General features: G+C 43.4%; 1 protein-coding gene across 2 annotated transcripts; it reads right to left on the bottom strand.

The window, feature by feature from the left end:
* Window positions 1–2,681: 2,681 nt before the first annotated feature.
* Window positions 2,682–16,547, bottom strand: LYSMD2 (LysM domain containing 2). Of its 2 annotated transcripts, none has more exons than XM_074366131.1 (3): window positions 16,002–16,547; window positions 4,296–4,627; window positions 2,682–3,266 (listed from the first exon to the last, which is right to left on the bottom strand). In XM_074366131.1, exons 1-3 carry the CDS (start codon window positions 16,278–16,280, stop codon window positions 3,224–3,226), a joined length of 654 nt encoding a protein of 217 aa, XP_074222232.1. In that variant the 5' UTR covers window positions 16,281–16,547; the 3' UTR covers window positions 2,682–3,223. The 2 variants fall into 2 exon arrangements, with proteins under 2 accessions (XP_074222232.1, XP_074222231.1); XM_074366130.1 differs by lacking the exon at window positions 16,002–16,547 and adding an exon at window positions 14,817–14,945.
* Between the last annotated feature and the right edge of the window lie 1,534 nt (window positions 16,548–18,081).

Below are 18,081 nucleotides of genomic sequence, written 5' to 3' on the forward strand. Positions count from 1 at the left end.
GCCTCTGCAGATTTAAATATAGCAATTTGCTTTTTTGGCTGCTCCTGCTGATTCTTAATCAGGCCCAATGGCACAAAAAGGAAACTGAAAAATGGGCATAGGGTTTGCTGGATTTATTAACAATCCCCCCCCCCATCCACATTTTCTAGTGAGTTTTCAGACACTGAGTTTCTCTTAAGAGGGATTATCTCTGTACTCTCCAAGAAGACAACTCAAGTCATAAGCACTCCATAAAGCAAGGTAAAAATTTATGCCAGATCTGAGTTTTCTCAACTGAAATTAATCCAAGCCAAGGTTTCTCAACAGAGAGCAAGAGGGCCAGGACGTAGAGTAGATAGAGAGATAAAAGGCAGTCTCTTCCCTGTGGGCCAAGGCTGGTAGATGAGCTTCCCCAGAGGACAAGGTACGACCTTCAGGTCCCACTGACCCCTTTTCCTCAGTCACCACCACTAACACAGTCCTGGAAACAACATACAGTGACCCAAGGTCCTCCTGAAGTGTTAAATGGGCAATGTCCCAAACCAAAGAATGCTTTGAAAATGTATTAGTCAGTATAAATTAATGATGTCAATATTTTTCTACATATTTCAGTTAAAATCATAAAAATAACATAATGCTTTGTATTATCAGCTGTCACTACTTCAAATGGCCTGCTGACACCTGTCTTGAATGCCCTACCTCGTGCTCATTTTTGGTGAGGACTGGGGAACATACAGGGAGGCTCTAAGAGGCTGTATTCCAGGTAGGAGACCACTGCTGCTCCTCCCTCTCCGCTCCAGAGTTGCCAAAACAAACAAAAACCACAGCCTGACACAGACAGCAATCAAACTCAGTATGTTCGAGAGAAGCCAATATCCACTGGTGAGCAGTGAGAGGGAACTAAAAACATCTTTGCCCAAACTATACTTGCCAAAGCACGATGAGTCAGTCTGCTTGAATGAGTCATCTTTGATGACACGACCGACCCTACTTCACCCGGGTCCTATGATCCAAACATGCTGCTTCTACGTTAGAGAGAATTAACGGATTGTGACTCAAGCATTTTACCCATTCACTTTCCTATCATTTATCTAAATATCTATGCTGTATTTTAAAAAATCGGACACTTACTAAGGGAGTTCATTGTAGCTTTCAGACACAGTGACATTGATTAGCTCCTACTGATAACCAAGACAGGAGGAGATCTTCAGTCCTGTTTTATACACAAGGAAACTGGTTCATCAAAAGGGCACAGGACAAGCCCCAATTCTGATGGTCAGGAAGTGGTACAGCTGGGACTAGACCCCAGGCTGCTTGTCTCAGTTCCCTCCTCCACAGTTGCTTGTGTGCGAGGCAGGGACCAAAATGCTCTGGTCCAGGATGGTTCAACTGTGGCCACAGGGAACTCAAAGTTTTTAGTAACTTGAAGATGAGGGGAGAGATGTTTTGGCTAGAAACTCCTTAGGCAAAAATAAAATACTCAGAAAAATGTTTTTGAGATTGTGGTCTTAATTTCAAATTTGAGCTGATGTTACATCTTTTGGATAGTGGTTTTTGGATTTGTTTCCTTTGAATTACTCTCAAATTTCAGGTTATTTTGTGTTAAATAGCACGAAAACTCTTCACATTAAAAAAAAAAAAAGTTCCTGGGACTTTTTTAAAGAGGCCTTGACCTTTTCTTACACATACCACTGTTTCCCTTCCTTTATTTTTCTTCTTTTAATTTGCTGCTTTTCCAACTACCTCCGAATAGTTCAGGTCGTAGTGGACACAAGAAAACAACAAAGCAGGATCAAGAGATCACTCTACATCAAAGATGCTAATAACATGAGGGAAATAACAAGAAATAAAAACATGAGATGTTATCATGAGAAAAAGCATGAGAAAAAAAAAATGAGGGGAAAAACTCCAAAATACAAAGGACTATGTAGGTTATGAACAAACAAGAAATTCAAGACAAGGGCAAAGAGCTAATGCTTCCCACTCATGCCCCTGTTGTTCATCCCCAGGGGTTGGGCATGTGCCGTTCTGGTTCTGAATTCTGCTGCATAAACACTTCGTTTCCTGCTTAATGGAAGACCTGGGGGAGCAAGACAGGGAGAAGAAAATGAGGAAAGAGAAAGAGAGAAGGGAAGCAGGGTCCCTTTTGCCCCACAGAAAGCAGACTCCTTTTGGGATATTGAGGAGGGATAAATGTGGGGAATTTCTGTGGAAGCTTGAAGAGTTACTTAACCTGGTACTTGAATAGAAATTGAAATTTTTAAAAGCTTAATTGTAAATAATACATTGCTTAAAGTTTACTGCTGTAACCTGTCCATATATAAAAGTAAGACAAATTAAATTATGTGAATAAAAACCTAACCCCTCAATTGAAATGAGCACAGTGACTGCAAAATACCCTGTGAAGTGACTTATCAATGAAATCTAAACTAGAATTCACCAGTGTGTTTGCTCATGGTATTTTTACTTCTTCTTTTGATATATTCCAAGTCTTCACTATATCTGAAACACAAGTCAGATACTATTTAAATGCAAAGGTTACCAGTAATTACAATTTATTTGCTTTTATATTACTGAATGTTTTTTCAAAATTGCAATTATAATAACAAAAATCATTAGAGGAGAGGCTGTCACTCTTTCAAAACTATAATTTAAAAATCCATTTTATATTCCCATTTGTTGAAAAAAAATTGAGACTTGAATATGAAAACATAGTTTATTTTTCTCATTCAGACTTTCATAGCTTAGTTTTACAAAATAGCAGACAAAATTTGTTTCTCTATTGTAATACAGAATATGTAACACATATCGAAATATATATATATATTGCACTTAAGTTATAAACACATAGCAAAATCAGCATCACTTAAACAGCAATCATGTTTTTCACATAATTAGGATTTCTCGGGAGATAAACATTGTTTTTAGCATGAATATGTGAATAGTCTTTGAGGCTTTATGTCAACTAGTATTTACAAAAGCTAGTCTAAAAACTACCACCACCTGCAAAAGTGATGAGCTTTAAGACACAATTTTGCTATCATGCCATAATAAAGACTTCAAATTACAGAAAGCCCGAGGTCACTAATCACTTCAGTGCAACTGCCAAAGATGGAACTACTTAATTGTGATTTAAAGACGTATGCTATGAGAATCCAAAAGGGATGCTTTTGAATCTTCCGGTGCTGATTTCTTTATGATCCAACCATCTCTTAACCCAGGTTAGATTATGCCCCCTGATCATCTAGCTGTGATAAAGGGAAGTTGCATAGGGACTTTCTTCATCTCTGAAAAAAAAAAAAAGAAAAAGAAATACAGCATAAATCAGTGTGTAAAAACTGCACTCAGAAAACTAACACATATATTCATTATACAACTTAATATCCACTTGCCAAAGAAGGGCAGGAGTATATCAACTTATAACATCATGTGTGCCTTCAAAGTTGTAGGAAATGCAAATACTCATTAAGGTATGCCTCATTGTCTCCGTTTTATTGCTGTCTCAGTTATTGGAATAAAGAATGGTACTTGTTATATATTTGCATTTGTTTATATTATATAAAGTTACATTATATAAATTCATTATATTCACATTTATATTTGTTTATATTTTTAATATTCTACCTTTTTCTCAAAAGGCTTTAGGGTACCTACAACAAAAGGCATACATACAATAAGATAAATAAAATAGAAATTAAAAATCAGGACTAAGGAAAGGAGAGGGTATAAATACATTAACCATGAGAAATGTTGTGGTAATTGAACTGAGCATCAATTTTGGTTGCAAGCTTCCCGGTAGCCAGGGCAAAAAAGAAAACACAATAGATCATGCCATTCTTGGAATCATAAAGGAAGAAGGAAACCATTCTACAGGAGATAGATTTGCCCTCCTACCAAATTAAAGAACAAAGAGAAAAAGCTCACATGGTATCTTTTGTAGGAAACACCTGGTAACAAATAACAATGTCCTTGACACATTTTATAAGGAACAGTATTTTAGATGTATACTCTAGGGCACTGCTTCCTCTGACAGTGTCAATTAGACATCTACTTGGATGCTCTCCAGAATTGCTGGCTGGACAGTTACACTATTAAAGCAAAGAAGTAAACTTTTTGTCATAAGTAACAAAGACAAAAGCATTGCAACAGATAAAGCTTTATGCAGAATGCAGTAGCTCTGTATAGACTTTATATTAAAAATGACTTTCTAGAATTAAAATACAGTTTTCAAAGCAAAAAAAGAAAAGAAAATTTGACCAAGCAACATCTGAAGAGTAATTTATTCAGCCTCTGACATTTTTCCAGCGTATTTTTACCTGCTCTCTTCTTTTAGTTTCTTGGCTGCCTGTGTTGATAACTTAATCTGCAAATCCAGCCTCTGCAGGAAATCTCTGGCTGACACGTCCTCAGGCTGCGTGGGCTGAACATCCGACTCTTGAGGACTGGGAGGAGAGAGGTCTTCCCCAGCCGCTACCAGCTCTTCTTCATGACAAAAACTGCTATCGACAGTTTCGTCTTCTGGAGAATCCACTGAGTTAAGTCCATTAAACAGCAAAGGCTTCTCTGATATAACTGGGATGTTCAAAGTTTTCTTCAGAAATATACAATCATTGGTAAACAGTTTATTTGCCCTTTTAATCTGCTCCATCTAAAATATTTTAGAAAAGGCAACACAGAGTTACAAATAAATAAATCTAAAAGTAGGGCTTATTACACAACACAAACTAAAAACATCCATGAGCAAAATGTGTGCAATGCTTTCTCTGAATCTGAAATTCTTTTTTTTTTTTTTTTGGCTTAATACATGTTCATTTAATCTTTACAGTCATCCTATGACGGAGGTACTATTATGCATGGAGAAACTCAGGGCAGAGAACAAAAATAACTTGCCCAAGGTCACAGCTGGTACGTGGCCAAGCTGAGATATGGGTTTGGTCAAGCTCCAGAATCTGTATTCTGGATCTGAAACTCTTAATTCAGGTTTAGTCACCTCCCAAGATACCCCTAGTTATTTCAAGAGATGCCAAGAAATTCTCTTTCACAATTTTACAAGAAGAAAGACTGATTCCCTCCCTGCTATATTATTTTCCCTACAAGGCAGCTTTTACCAAGCAGCTTCAAATCCACAAAGTTAAAAAACGTAGAATATTTAGCACTTATTTAATACATTTCAATCTTATTTTAACATTTCCATTATCTGATTTTAAAAAAAACTTCCTAGTGTGTGATTTTTCCTTAAGGAGTGTTTCCCGTCTCCAGAACTGTGTTTGGTAAATATAATGGACACAGGAAGTGATAAAGACGTAAGTACAAGAACTTGGAAGCGTGGTGTAGGCCGGGGCTGCAGTCATTAAGAAGGGCCTCACGGAGAAGGTGGGGTTCTGATTTTGATTCTTCTGACTTCAGATGGGCCTTGAAGAACGAGTAGAAGTGGGGAGACAGGGAGAGGAGGTAGGCGGCACTCTGCACAGAGTATCTCATTTTTTCTACCCTATGGATCCGGTGTCTGAAGATCCACTTTACAAATAAAAGCAGCAAAACTCAAGGAGATTATGTACCATGGAATCAAACAACGGGCAGATGAAGAAGCTAGAATTTAATATAGGTTTCATAACTTCAGACTCCTTCACAGCCTGTGGATGCTTCGCCCAAACCACAGCAAAGGGGATGGAAGGGAGGGCTGAAAGGGAGAATAGAGTTTACATATGTGACCTCACTTAACCTTCCTAACAGTTCTGCAAGCTAGATGTTATCATCTCCTTTTAACAAAGAAGAAAGGGAGATTCAAGATGGTTGAGTGGCATGCCTAAGTCCACGAATGCAGGTTAAGTGTGGACAGGACTTAAACTATGCTGGTGCAGAGCTGACCAAGAAATACCTACTCTTAGGTTCATCACACTGTACTATCGTGTGTCTGCAGACTTCTCCACTCACCCAGCCTAGGAACTCACACCATGCGAGGCTCTTTACATGCACTGTACCATCTGATTTTTACCACAACTCTTTCTTGTCAGGTACGTCACCAGGACAGTTTGGTACAATAGCTAAACACACGGGCTTGGGAATGTGACAGGCTTGGCTTCAAACCCCAGCTCCACCAACACGAACTGTCTGAGCATGAACTTGTTACTTCTCTTGTTGAGCCTGTTTCCTCTTGTGCAAAACAGGTATCATCTACCCCTCACTGGGTTGTTGGAAGGATCAAATAAGCATTTATACATATGCATGCATGGAAGATATAGATGTAGAGGTAGAGACAGATGTGTAGCTACAGACGAGAGAGAGAGGGACGATTGAGTAGTAAATGGTTCCGACTACTCTCCATTTTCTCTGAAGAACTTCAGGCACACAAGAGATGGCTGATTTGACCAAGTGCACACGGCCCTTTAAATGTATGGGCTGGAATTTCTGTCTGATTCCAAAGTCCATACAACACCAGGATTAAAGTACATGACTAATGGAACCCAATTCTGGGATCCTTTAATGCCAAATTGATGGAGTGAAACAATTAGAGTTCCACTTCAAAGACCCTAAAAAAACAGTCAAATAAATGGATCCTGTTTCCCCCTGCTTTCTAACTATAAGCTGAATCCACACAAATAGTACATTCAAAGCTTCCTTTTATTTTTCTTTTAAAGATACTACATTAAAGTGTCTTTTGTGTAGGGTGGTCATCTGTGTTCTAGTTTCTAGTTAAAGGAGAGAAGGCAATGGTGAGAAAGAACATAATGAATAGGCAGGTGTGTTTTAGAGACGAAATTTAAATCTAAAAATCCTAAGTATCCCTGATCTAGTTTAGGCTTAGATCTGAGTGAGTTAAAGAACTTGAATAAACTGAATTCCTTCAGGGCAAGACCTGTTATTTCTATAGCTTCGCTGGGCTGACAAAGATCTTATACACACTAAGTGCTCAGAATGGATGGATGGATGAATGGCTGGATGGCTGGATGGATGAGTTAATTAATACAGGTCAGAGAAGTAACCAGAAAGGGGTAGGAAGTTATCTGGTGTGTTGATAATTCTCCCTTTAAACCCACCCTCACCTCCCCATCCATCCCCTACTCCTCTTGAGCCAGTTCTGACCCCAGGAAGCTAACCTCTTCAGAACCACACTCTCCAAACCCCTGGTCCTTAGAATTCCAGGTGGTGTTCCAAAGGAAGGCACCGGCAGAATGACCACACTGTGACTCTGATGCCTGCATCCCTCTATGGCAGAGCTCCTGCCAGGCAGCCCCTTGTCCATGCCTCCTGCTCTAATGGGTGTCGGTGTTGGTGTTGGGGACACCACTCCTTCTGAGGGCCAGGGGGGATGTCTCACTGCTGTTCCTAATCTCGGGTGTTTTACCATCCCTTCTTAGTTCCCTTAATTCTATTCACACTTCTTTAAATGTCCCTGCGTTAAACTCTCTTTGGCCACACCCTCAGAGCATGCTATCTGTACAGGATACAGATATCCTGTATCTGTAGGGACCCTGCCTGGGACCCTGACCAACACATCCGTCACTCAGAGCAAGACAGGCCATCACAGCCAGGCAAGGGGCCCATGACAGGGAGCACAGGACAAGGTGGCTGAGTCAAAGGCTGGGTGAAGTCAGGGAGCCCACAGGAGGGAAGGCAGGGCTCCCCCAGCCCGTGTGCATGCCGTTGTACCCAGGCTCACCGACAGACCTGCCTATTTTAACTAGTCTATGAGCTTCCTGATGCCGGGGACTGCTTCATCTCCGTCTCAGCGTCATCCACAAGCATTTAAGGTCTAGACTCTAAGATGACCTTTATGGTCTAGACTCTAAGATGACACATGGATGCCAGCATCAGGGACATCAGAGATATCCAGACATAGCATCAAGGTGGGAACCAATCTATGGACGGGCAGATTTGAAATTGAAGGTGAAAACAGATAAATGATGCTAATATAAGGTAGTAGTTAGAAACAAGGGCTCTGGGGCCATACTTTCTAGGTTCAAATCCTGGCTTTACCACTTTCTATTTCCTATGTCTTTTTTCTTTTCTATAAAGTAAGGAAAGTCACAGTACTTTCCACACAATCTGATCATTATGGGAATTGAATTAATTCAAGTAAACCATTTAGAATAGTGCATGGCAGGAAGCACTCAAAAATGTTAGCAGCTATCATTAAATTTGGCTAAAAGTGAGAAAGGTCTAGGCTCCAAACTCTGTTACCAGTAGTAAAGTTAAGGAATGAAACCAGTCAAGCAAAAAGCCAGAAAAAAAAAAAAAAGGAGTCCAGCCAGAAACAGTAGTTGCAATGCCTGAGAGCAGGAAAAAAACAGTGTGGCTCAGTGGTAGAGTGTGTGCTTAGCATACATGAGGTCCTGGGTTCAATCCCCAGCACCCCCATTAAAAATAATAAATAAATAAACCTAATTACCTGCCCCCACAAAAAACAACAGCAGCAAAAAACGGTGTGGCTGAACGGTAGGGAGTAATGAGCAAGCTCCAGGCCACTCATATAATCAATAAAATTTGGATTTGATTTTAAATGTGATGAGAAGCCCCTGGAGGGTGAAGGAAGGGAGTTAACATGATCTGATTACAGTTGAAGATCCCTCCAGCTGCGGAAAATGGATGGGTGAGAGAGGCATGAGTGGACAGGAAGCCCAGGTATGGGAGAAACTGTAATCACACAGGCAAGAGATATAAATAACCCCAAAACAGTGAAGGGATATTTTAATTTGCTTTGGAATGTTTTATACTTTCATCTGAACTTAGCTGGGACTGATGTTCTGGGAATTTCACCTCACATAAAACAAAGAAAAGTCCTGATCTAACAAGGAGGAGCTGGAAAACTCTACGGCTTTCCCACCTGCCCTCTGTTCAATACTCCCTACCACCCAGTTCATGCCGATAACAGGAAGTGTGACCTTTTCAGAGTGATGCGGAACTACCCTATGTTTCTTGAGGGCGGATGACTAGGGCTGAGAAACAGCAACCACACTTTCATTTTAAAAGTCTCTCCTAATCAGGATTGAATAGCATGACTCAATGAAATTTACAGTCTGCTCACTAAGAAGCAGATTACAGAGTAATTGAGAGCTGACAAGATGGCCACAAGGTCGACCATGGTGAAATTAGGCAGAATGAATGCCATCAACAGCTTATTTGAAATGACTCCCCCGTAAATAGTTTATAATGGTGAGTTTACTCTGGCGGGAACTCACAAAACTTTCCCCCAAGAGTTATCTCAACAGCTACCGCTGGGCATGACCAAGAACTCTCCCCAAAGGCCGCCTGGGTCAGCTCCATCAGGTCACCTGCCGCACCACGAATGCAACATTCAGAGCTTCTTTCTCTTCCTCTCCATTTCTCAAAAGAAGACGAACCCTTCCCTTATCCTTTCAGGATACATAATAACATTTACACAGCATTGTGTGGCCTATAAAATATTTCCATATACATACAACTTTCATTTGATTATCATTATCATTTTACAGGATTAAAAAGACTTAAAGGATTCTCTCAGGATTATTTTCAATAAGTGCTGGTTTCAACCTCCTCACCTCACTGTCTCCTATTAAGTTCTAGGTGTTGGTGGCAGTTGGACTCCCTCCTTGCCATGTGTGAATGAGGAAAAGGACTGATTTCTTTCCCACGCTAGCTCAGGAAATATATGAGAGTCCATTTATGGAGTGTCCAGAAAAGGCAAATCTATAGATTGAAAGCAGATTCCTGGTTATCTGGGACTGCAGAAGGGGACGGGCACAGGGATCCTCTCAGGGTGATGGAACTGCTCTAAAATTGGATTGTGGTAATGGTTGAACAATTCTGTAAATTTACTAAGAATTCTTGAATTGTACACTAAAGATGGGTGAATTTTGTGATATGTAAATTATACTTCAAGAAACCTGTTTTTCAATAAAGAATGCATGAGAATGTATTAAAACCCGTAAACTGCTAAGGGCTACTTTATCATACCTCCCTCTACAGGTGGCACTATTTATTTATGGTTCTCTTCCCTTTGACCAGCAAAGGTCAACAGTTTCCAGCAGCAGCAGAGGATAAAATTACAAACACGAAAGGTTTACATACACTTACATTTCTAACTCACCATACTTGTTCCCCCTAAAATGCCAGTCATTTCACCTTTTCTCAGCAAGCTGACTTCTGAAAGGGGAAATGTTAAGGAGCAAGTGGGCTGAGTAGCTCATTGGAAGAGAAAGAGAAGACTCCGGGGATAAAACTGGACAGGAAATGACTGAGAACACTGTGGGCAATGGTCTGGAGAGGGCAGAGGACAGGGAAATTTCTTGGGGTTAACAAAAAGTCAAAAAGTTTATGCAAATAATAGGTTTCCTCCCTGCCTCTCATCTACTTTCTGTTTCTATACAAGGCTTCCAAACAAAGTTCACAGTGGCTGCCGGGAGGGAGCTGGTCAGTTTCCTCCAGAGGAAAACTGAAAAGAGCTAGGATCCTCGCAAAAGCCATAGCAAAATCTAGAATGCTGGGTTAGGGAAGGGGACTTAATGTCTCAGTGGACATAAGCATAGCCAGGGAAATTCCAGCCCAACTAAGTTCATGTCTGAGATCTGAACTATATTTAATAGTTTCTCAATTCAGCCCTAGTAGTTTCAGTTTCCCAGACCCACTTCCTCCAATGCCCCTTACTCTGGTAGAGATGCTCAAATCTAAACCCACATTTAATTCAATGTAAAGACCCAGTGTTGGTGGAAGGGGAAGAAGCAAGCTATGCAGTACCAGCAGCAGCACCAGCAATCTTCTTTCTGTAGGTTAGAGAACTGGCCTCAAATCACACTTTGCAATTCAAGTCAAGCCGGCTGCACCGCCTGGACTCAAACCCTACCCTGGACCCGGTCTTTGAGGGTCTGCTCAACCCTAGGGCCTAGTGATTTCATACTGGCCAGGCTGTCCACTGGATTAAGGCCACCCGTGTGAGGAGGACCCACCATGTGCCAGGCGAGGCACGGAATATACAGAGATGAATCAGACAAGCTGCCTGGCTTCTCAAGTAGCTACAGGCTAGTGGAAAGCAGTAGCCAACAATCTCACCACATTTAAAAGAAAACAGCATGTATCATCTTGTAGCACATCTAGCACAGGGCTCAGTAAAAGTAGGTAAGAAAGAATGAATGCCAGTTATTAATAACTATGAATGGCTTTAAAAGGGATGATGAGAAGGGTCATTGAGATATTTCCTAAGTCACAGGCAGAAGAACTGGGGTCCATTAGGTCATAGGCCTAGCCAGGTTCCTCAGTGTGAACATTCTTCTTTCCTCTAGAGAAGCCTCTCAGAGCCCTGGGCCCACCTCTAGGGCGGAGATACTCAAACTAAACAGTAAACAAATAAGCAGAAAATGTAGAGCGTATATCAGTAAATCATCCACTTCTCACCACCTCCTTCTCTACTGCTTTGGTTCACACCACCATCCGCTCTCACCTGCATTCCTACAAAAGCCTCCAAACTCTCTAGCCTCCCTGCCTTGGCACTCATCCCACCTATACAGCCTATTCTCCAAGCAGCAGCCGGAGTGATCTTCCCAATGCAAAAGTCAGATCATGTCACTATTCTACTCAATCTCCTCTGATCCTTCCGAACTCACCTAGAGAAAAAGCCTAAGTTCTTACAATGGCCTTCAAACCCCTAAAGTGATCTGGTCCAAATACACCTCAGTGCGTTCTAAGCACCAGCCAATGCTATGCCAGAGACTTGTCGACTATGCTCCCACCTCAGGACCTTTGCATCACTCCCTGCTCCTTCTGCCTGCAATGTTCCTCACAAATATCTGCACAGTTCCCTCCCACACCTCCTTCCATGGCCACACCATTTTAAATTACAGCCACCTCAGCCAGCCCTTTCTCCTCTCCCTGTTTGTTTGTTTTTGCTTATCTGTACCTGACATGTACATTTTGTTTGTTTACTTGCTATCTCCACTGACTAAATTATAAGCTCCATGAGGGCATGGATTTTTATTTATTCACTAATGTATCACCAGAAAGGTAGAAGCTGGAAAGAAAAAAAAAAAAAGAAAAGTCTGATGAATGATGCTGTTGAGCAAACAGGAAAGGAGGGAGGGGCACCGGGGTGAAGGAGGGTTGCAATTTGCCACAGAGTAACCAGGAAGGCCTCAGGGAGGAGACACTTAAGCAAAGACTTGAAGGCAGTGAGGGAGCAAGTCAACCAGCCAATATAAGCTACATAAGTTGTGGTGCCCAGAGAAAAGTGAGAATGTGCGGCCTTTATTCACAAATTATTAAAAATCTCAAGACAGCAGCAGCAGAGCATTAAGTATAGGGCTTTTCTAAGCCTGGGGTCTGTGTGGCTGCACTGGTCCCACCCCTAAGAAGTGGGCCCTGTGTGCTGTGTTCCAGACAGACGGAACAGCAAGTGCAAAAACCTCAGGAAGGGACAGTGCATTGGGAATGAGCAAAGAGGCCATACTCGTACAGCATGAACATTCCTGGGCTCCTTTACTGGATATTCTGATCCAGTAAGTTCAAGGTCAGCTCGGATCCTTTCTTTTAGTCTGTCCTAGGGCCTTCTATCTGGGCAAGTTTGAGGAACACAAATCTATTTTCACATCTTGGGATGTACCCTGCTGCTAACTGTTGAGTACTATTTCATAAAACAGTTTCCAGCTTGTTCCCCTGGCAACCCTGGATGGGTAGCCAGGCCTCCATCTTCACCCCTTGTCAGAGTCTCTGTTCTGGGAACTTCCATGTCCCTAAAATATTTCTGGCTCTTACTTATCTCCCCCACCAAGGGACTGACTGAAGTCCTCCTGGACTCCTAGCTGGGTTGGCCAGAGAGCTGTGGTGAACAGCCAGCCTTCCCTGAGAGCTCCTTTTCCTCTAAGTAAGAATGCAGAGCTGTGCTCTGCTCTCACCAGACATGCGATGTTAAAGTCAGCCGTTTGCCTGGACTGACTTAATTTCCAGGTGCACCACGTTGGGTCTCTAAATCTCCAACATCTCATCACCTACTCCTTTAAACAGTTTAAATATGCTGTGGATGACCATGGCAATCAATATTAGAAACTTAACTCACTCAACTTCTTTCTGTTCAGTTGGGGAATGAGAAAAACTTCTCTGCCTTTTTAGCCTCCTCCTAAAATATCAATTTTTCAATGAGTAAATCCAATTAATATCTATAGCTGCTAATGCAAGCAAATCACTTCACTGTTGCAAGTATTTTCATTTTCACTAGTGTCATATAACCACTGGAAAGAGTCTCTAAAAATGTCACCAACTAGAGCTCAGGGCCCAAAGTAAATGATGTATGTAATAAACCAGCAGTTCTCAACTAAAAGTGCGTTCTTCCCAGGGAAAATGTGGCAATGTCTGGATGCAGGTGGGGGGTGCCGCTGACATCTAGTGGGCAGAGGTCAGAGATGCTGCTAAACATCCTGCAATGCACAGAACTGTCACCCCACAACAAAGAATTATCCAGACCAGGGGGGAGGGGGTGGATAGGGACAGACTGGGAGTTCAAGATTTATAAGATACTGACTGGTATATATAGAATAGATGGACAAGTTTATACTTGTTGGCACAGGGAAATATGGTCAAGATCTTGCAGTGGCTCATGATGAAGAGTATGGGGGTGAATGTGTGTGCATTCATCTATGACTGAAAAACTGGGCTGTACACCAGAGATTAACACAGCGTAAACTGACTATAACTCAATAAAAAAAGAAAGAAAGAAAATATGATTCTCTCAAAAAAAAGTACATTAGTTACACACAAATAGTTAGCTGATTTATGAATTAAGTATACAGATAAAACAGTTCATCTGGGAGCTGATATCCTCAAAAGGCTACTGATGAAGGAAGTTATTACAATTAAGAAATTCTAACCTACCAAGAGTCAATCAATGCTCTAGCAAGAAATCAAAACACAGAAAAAATATTTTCATGTAATTTTTATTGTGTCTGTTGTCTGGCTGAAGAAAAGCATTAAAGTACAATGAAAGTATAATTTATCTTTTGCACCATATGTACAAGTTTTAGTTTAAAAACTAAAGAGAAGTGAGATATTTTCAAGAGATATTCTTGGGGAGGGTATAGCTTGCTGGTAAAGCACATGCTTAGCATGCACAAGGTTCTGGGTTCAATCCCCAGTACCTCCAATTAAAAAAAATTAAATAAATTTTAAAAAGATATTCTGATTGTCAGACACATTTCCTGTCTATTATGATACTGAATGAGGAGGCAAATACAATGCTTCTCTACTGGGAAAAAAAAAGAATTATCCAGTCCATAGTATCAATAGTGCTGGGGATGAGAAACCCTATAGTAGACTACCTGTGGCTACAGATTATAGTACCCAGTTCAGTATGCTTCAGCTCAACGTCTTAAAATCAAGTCTTTATAAAGTAATGAAAAATCTGATTTACACTTTAATGAAAAGGGGTGATAAGGCTCTACTTTAGCAAAAATGGGGATTAGAAAGCATTTGATCCAAGGTGGAGAACTGCAGTGAGCTGATGTTTAGGAGCTCTGAGCAGCCCCATGGAAACCACGGAGGGCAGTGGGGTGCAGGGAGACTGCTGCAGGTAGGGACCAGGGAAATAACACTTCTTTGGATATCACGGATTCCTAGGTGCAGTCACCCTGGCCTGGTAAGTAAGATGCATAGAAACCAGAGAGAAAAGACTTCCCTTCTTCAGTAACCAAGATGCTAAAAGAGCTCTTGATAAGACTAGGATAAAAATAAGGATGGAAATCAGAAGTGATATCTAGAGCAAAGCAAATGCTTTATCACTGTGCTAATTCAATCTGGTCTCAATGAACAAGCATACTTGGAAAATATCCTTACCTTTCACCCATATTCTCATCTGTAAAAAGGAGATTAATTACACCTACCTCCAAGGCTCACTAGGAAAATCAAATTGAATAAGAACAAGATGGAGCAAGGCAAATGCAAGGCCTGGCACACAGCAGGCATTCAGCAGAAGGTAGCTACCCATACCTCCCAAGGCTGCTTTCCTCTGGCTCTGACTCAAACCAGGCCCCATGAATGCACATATAAGAACTGAAGTTCTACGTACTCTCCCAGGAGGGCAGGATATTGTCTGTACATGCCCGCGCAACAAGATCCCTGCTCTCAAAATGTTTAAGTGATAGAAGGACCTGCCAGGTAAACACAGACCAGCTCGAGTGTACAAAATAGATTACTTAGTCTCTGTCACTGGTGAAGGGCCAGAAAGAGTTTCACTTGAAGAGAAAGATAAAGATAAGATCACTTCTCTTCCCTTTGCTGTCTAAGGTGCTTCAGGAAAGAACGTTGAAAACTGACACAGAACTCAAAAGGCCATCACCTAGTTCAGAGTTAATTATAAGTAATTTTAATGAAACAGTATGTTCCCTCAGGTTTCTATGTCCTTCCCAGAGGTGTAATGCGATAGGCCCAAGACACACACACTTATAAATTTATAATAAACACAGCTCTCCAGCTCACCTAGACCACATTCTTGGCTGCTGCTTAGCGACAGGTGTCACATTCACAGTTGCCAGTGAGCCCAGGGGTGTAATTTCACTTCTAAATAAAGCAGCATAATCAATAGAACCAGAACCATCCTGCAGGAACAACTGTACCCTTCCTGACTCATCACAGCCCTTGTTTACCCACAATACAAAATTCTCCGCCCAAGTTCACACCCCAGTTCGGCTTTCACTGAATATAGAGCAGTTATGACCCGGACTGAAAACCGGGCGAAAGTGGCTCGTGATGGTGTCAACGCGCTGGTCCTCTTTGGCCTTCCTCACGCGACAGATCTGGTCCGAGCGTGAGCAGGGCACCGGGAACTTGATGCACAACACCAGAGGAGGGAGCCTTAGCGGCCCGCCGCTCCGGCTAAGGGACCGGCTCTGGCGACCGTCGCCGTCCCCGCAGCGCGCGCTGGGCGAGGGCTCCGGGACGAGCCGCCAGGCGTGCAGTGGGAACATGGATGGCTGCCTCCTCGACGCCCAGCTACCCGCGCGCCCTGCTACCCGCGCGCCCGACCCCGAGCCCTGGTGCCCCCTCCCGTGGCGGCGCGCCCTGCTCACCGAGACTCCGTACTTGAGCGCAATGCCCTGCAGCGTGTCTCCGGCGCGGACCCGGTGCTCCACATGGCGCTCGATGACGCCGGCGCCCAGCGGCGCCCGCACGCTGGCCGTGCTGCCGTACGAGCGGGTCTTGGTGCGAGCCAGGCTCAGCGACAGCTCGGCCTCCTCTGCCTCGGAGCCCGAGCGTGGCGGCGACGGCGGCGGCGGCGAGGGGGCTGAGGACCGGGGCGCGCGGAGGCCGCCTGCCCGCAGGGACGGCGCGGGCGAGGAATCCGCCATGGGTCCTTCGGAGGCCGCCGGGTCGGGAAGCTCGCCAAGGGGGCGGCGCCTCGTCCGCCGCCGCCTCCTCTTCCTCCTCACAGGGGCTGCGGAGGGCCGTTCCGCGGGGGCGGCGGGCTGGAGGCCGCCGCGGGAAGCTGCGGGCTGGCCATGGCAGGCTCCCGCTCCTCCGCGTGCCGCCTTCTCTGGCGCACCTGCAAGGAGGGAGAGGGAAACGAGCTCCGGCAGCTGGCCCAACAACCGCGCGGCTCCACCCTGCGCGCCAGGACCCAGTGGGCCCTGCGGTGCAAGAGCGGGGCGCGCTAACCACCGGGCGCGGCCGTGCGGCTACGAGGGCTTCATCCTTCGGCGCCCTCGGCCCGGGTGGAACCCCGCGCAGGGCCGACGGAGTCTTGTTAGAGCCCTGCCCTGCCCACAGCAAAACAGCAAAGCTTTGCTCTGCCTCATTTATTGATTACCCAGCAGGCGCCAGCTTTCTCAAACCTTCGAGCTCTTCCTGCCAAGGGCACTTCCCAGTCCCACCCAATTACCCAGTAAGACCATTAAACACACACAGCTTCTCCAGGCCCATCTCAACAGCCTGGAGGGTTCATTGCGCTCAACACTCCAGGAAGAAAGATGCTTCTAAAGCCTGGTGGGTGACCTCAAACTAACCCTCCAGTTGTTTTGGTTTCGCTCTTCACTGCACACCAGTGCCAATTTTAGCCCTGCGCTGCCTTGAATAGCTACAGTCCATTCTCCTGGCTCGCTGCATAGAATTTACTATCTGCATCCATTTTTTCTCCTTATCAATTTCCTCTTTAATACCCTGAAATCATGACTCCCCAAAGTTTTATCATTAAAACCATCAATGGTGTCTTATCTGTATTCTTCATCTGAACACCTTTGCCTCAACTTTCTGGCTTCTGATAGTATTCTCCAGAGTGGATGCGCATTTACTGGAAACTAGTGCCCGGGATTCTGTCGTACTCTGGACAGCTCTCCAAGAGGAGGTACCCTATCGGCAGGTTAGGAGAGTGGATGTTTGATTCGTTGGCTGAAGTTTCTACGTGTTGCTGTGCTGGACAGAGGCAAGGGAACTAGATCTCAGGAGACAGGACAAAGGATGGGAGGAACAGGTGGTCGCCTCATCACCCTCCCATTCAAAAATTCTTCAGTGGCTCCCTATGGACAACAACATTAATGTAACTCACACTGGCATTCAAGCTCTTGTTTTCATTTTTATTATTCACGCTCTGGCCATACCCTATCTTACAACTCATCCTGCAAATTCCATATGCTCCTGCCAAACAGAGCCACTTGAACTTGCCCCTCCTTCCTACCTTCATGCCTTGCATGTGCTAAATCCTCCACTTGTAACGCCACTCTTCCAGTACTCTGTCTTTCCCCCTTCTTCTCACCTGACCCCCTTCCCCAAATGCCCAATTGTTGTTTCTCCATTGAACCTCAAGGTGTTTTGTACCTTTTGTTTAGCAGTTAACTTCTATTTTGTGAGATGTCGTTGTCTTATTCTTATGTCCTCTATACATACTCCTGGGAGGTATAAATAGATCTTACTCATTCTTTTTAGCCCCAGCAATGCCTAGCTTGGTGCCTTGAATAAACCATCAAAAGTGGTTAAACTGAGATGTAGTAAAAAGATCCTGAAAGCTAAATTAGATTATTTAGCAAGAGTCTACCATAGATGAACTCTTGGGTGGTATCCAGTGTGCCTATCCCAGGACCTAAGAAAGAGGCAGAACCCCTCTGGAAATGAGATCAAGTAATACTTCAAGATAACAAAAGAAACTGCCCTCAAAGA

Source organism: Camelus bactrianus, chromosome 6 (assembly GCF_048773025.1).
Source record: "Camelus bactrianus isolate YW-2024 breed Bactrian camel chromosome 6, ASM4877302v1, whole genome shotgun sequence".
Classification (NCBI taxonomy): domain Eukaryota; kingdom Metazoa; phylum Chordata; class Mammalia; order Artiodactyla; family Camelidae; genus Camelus; species Camelus bactrianus.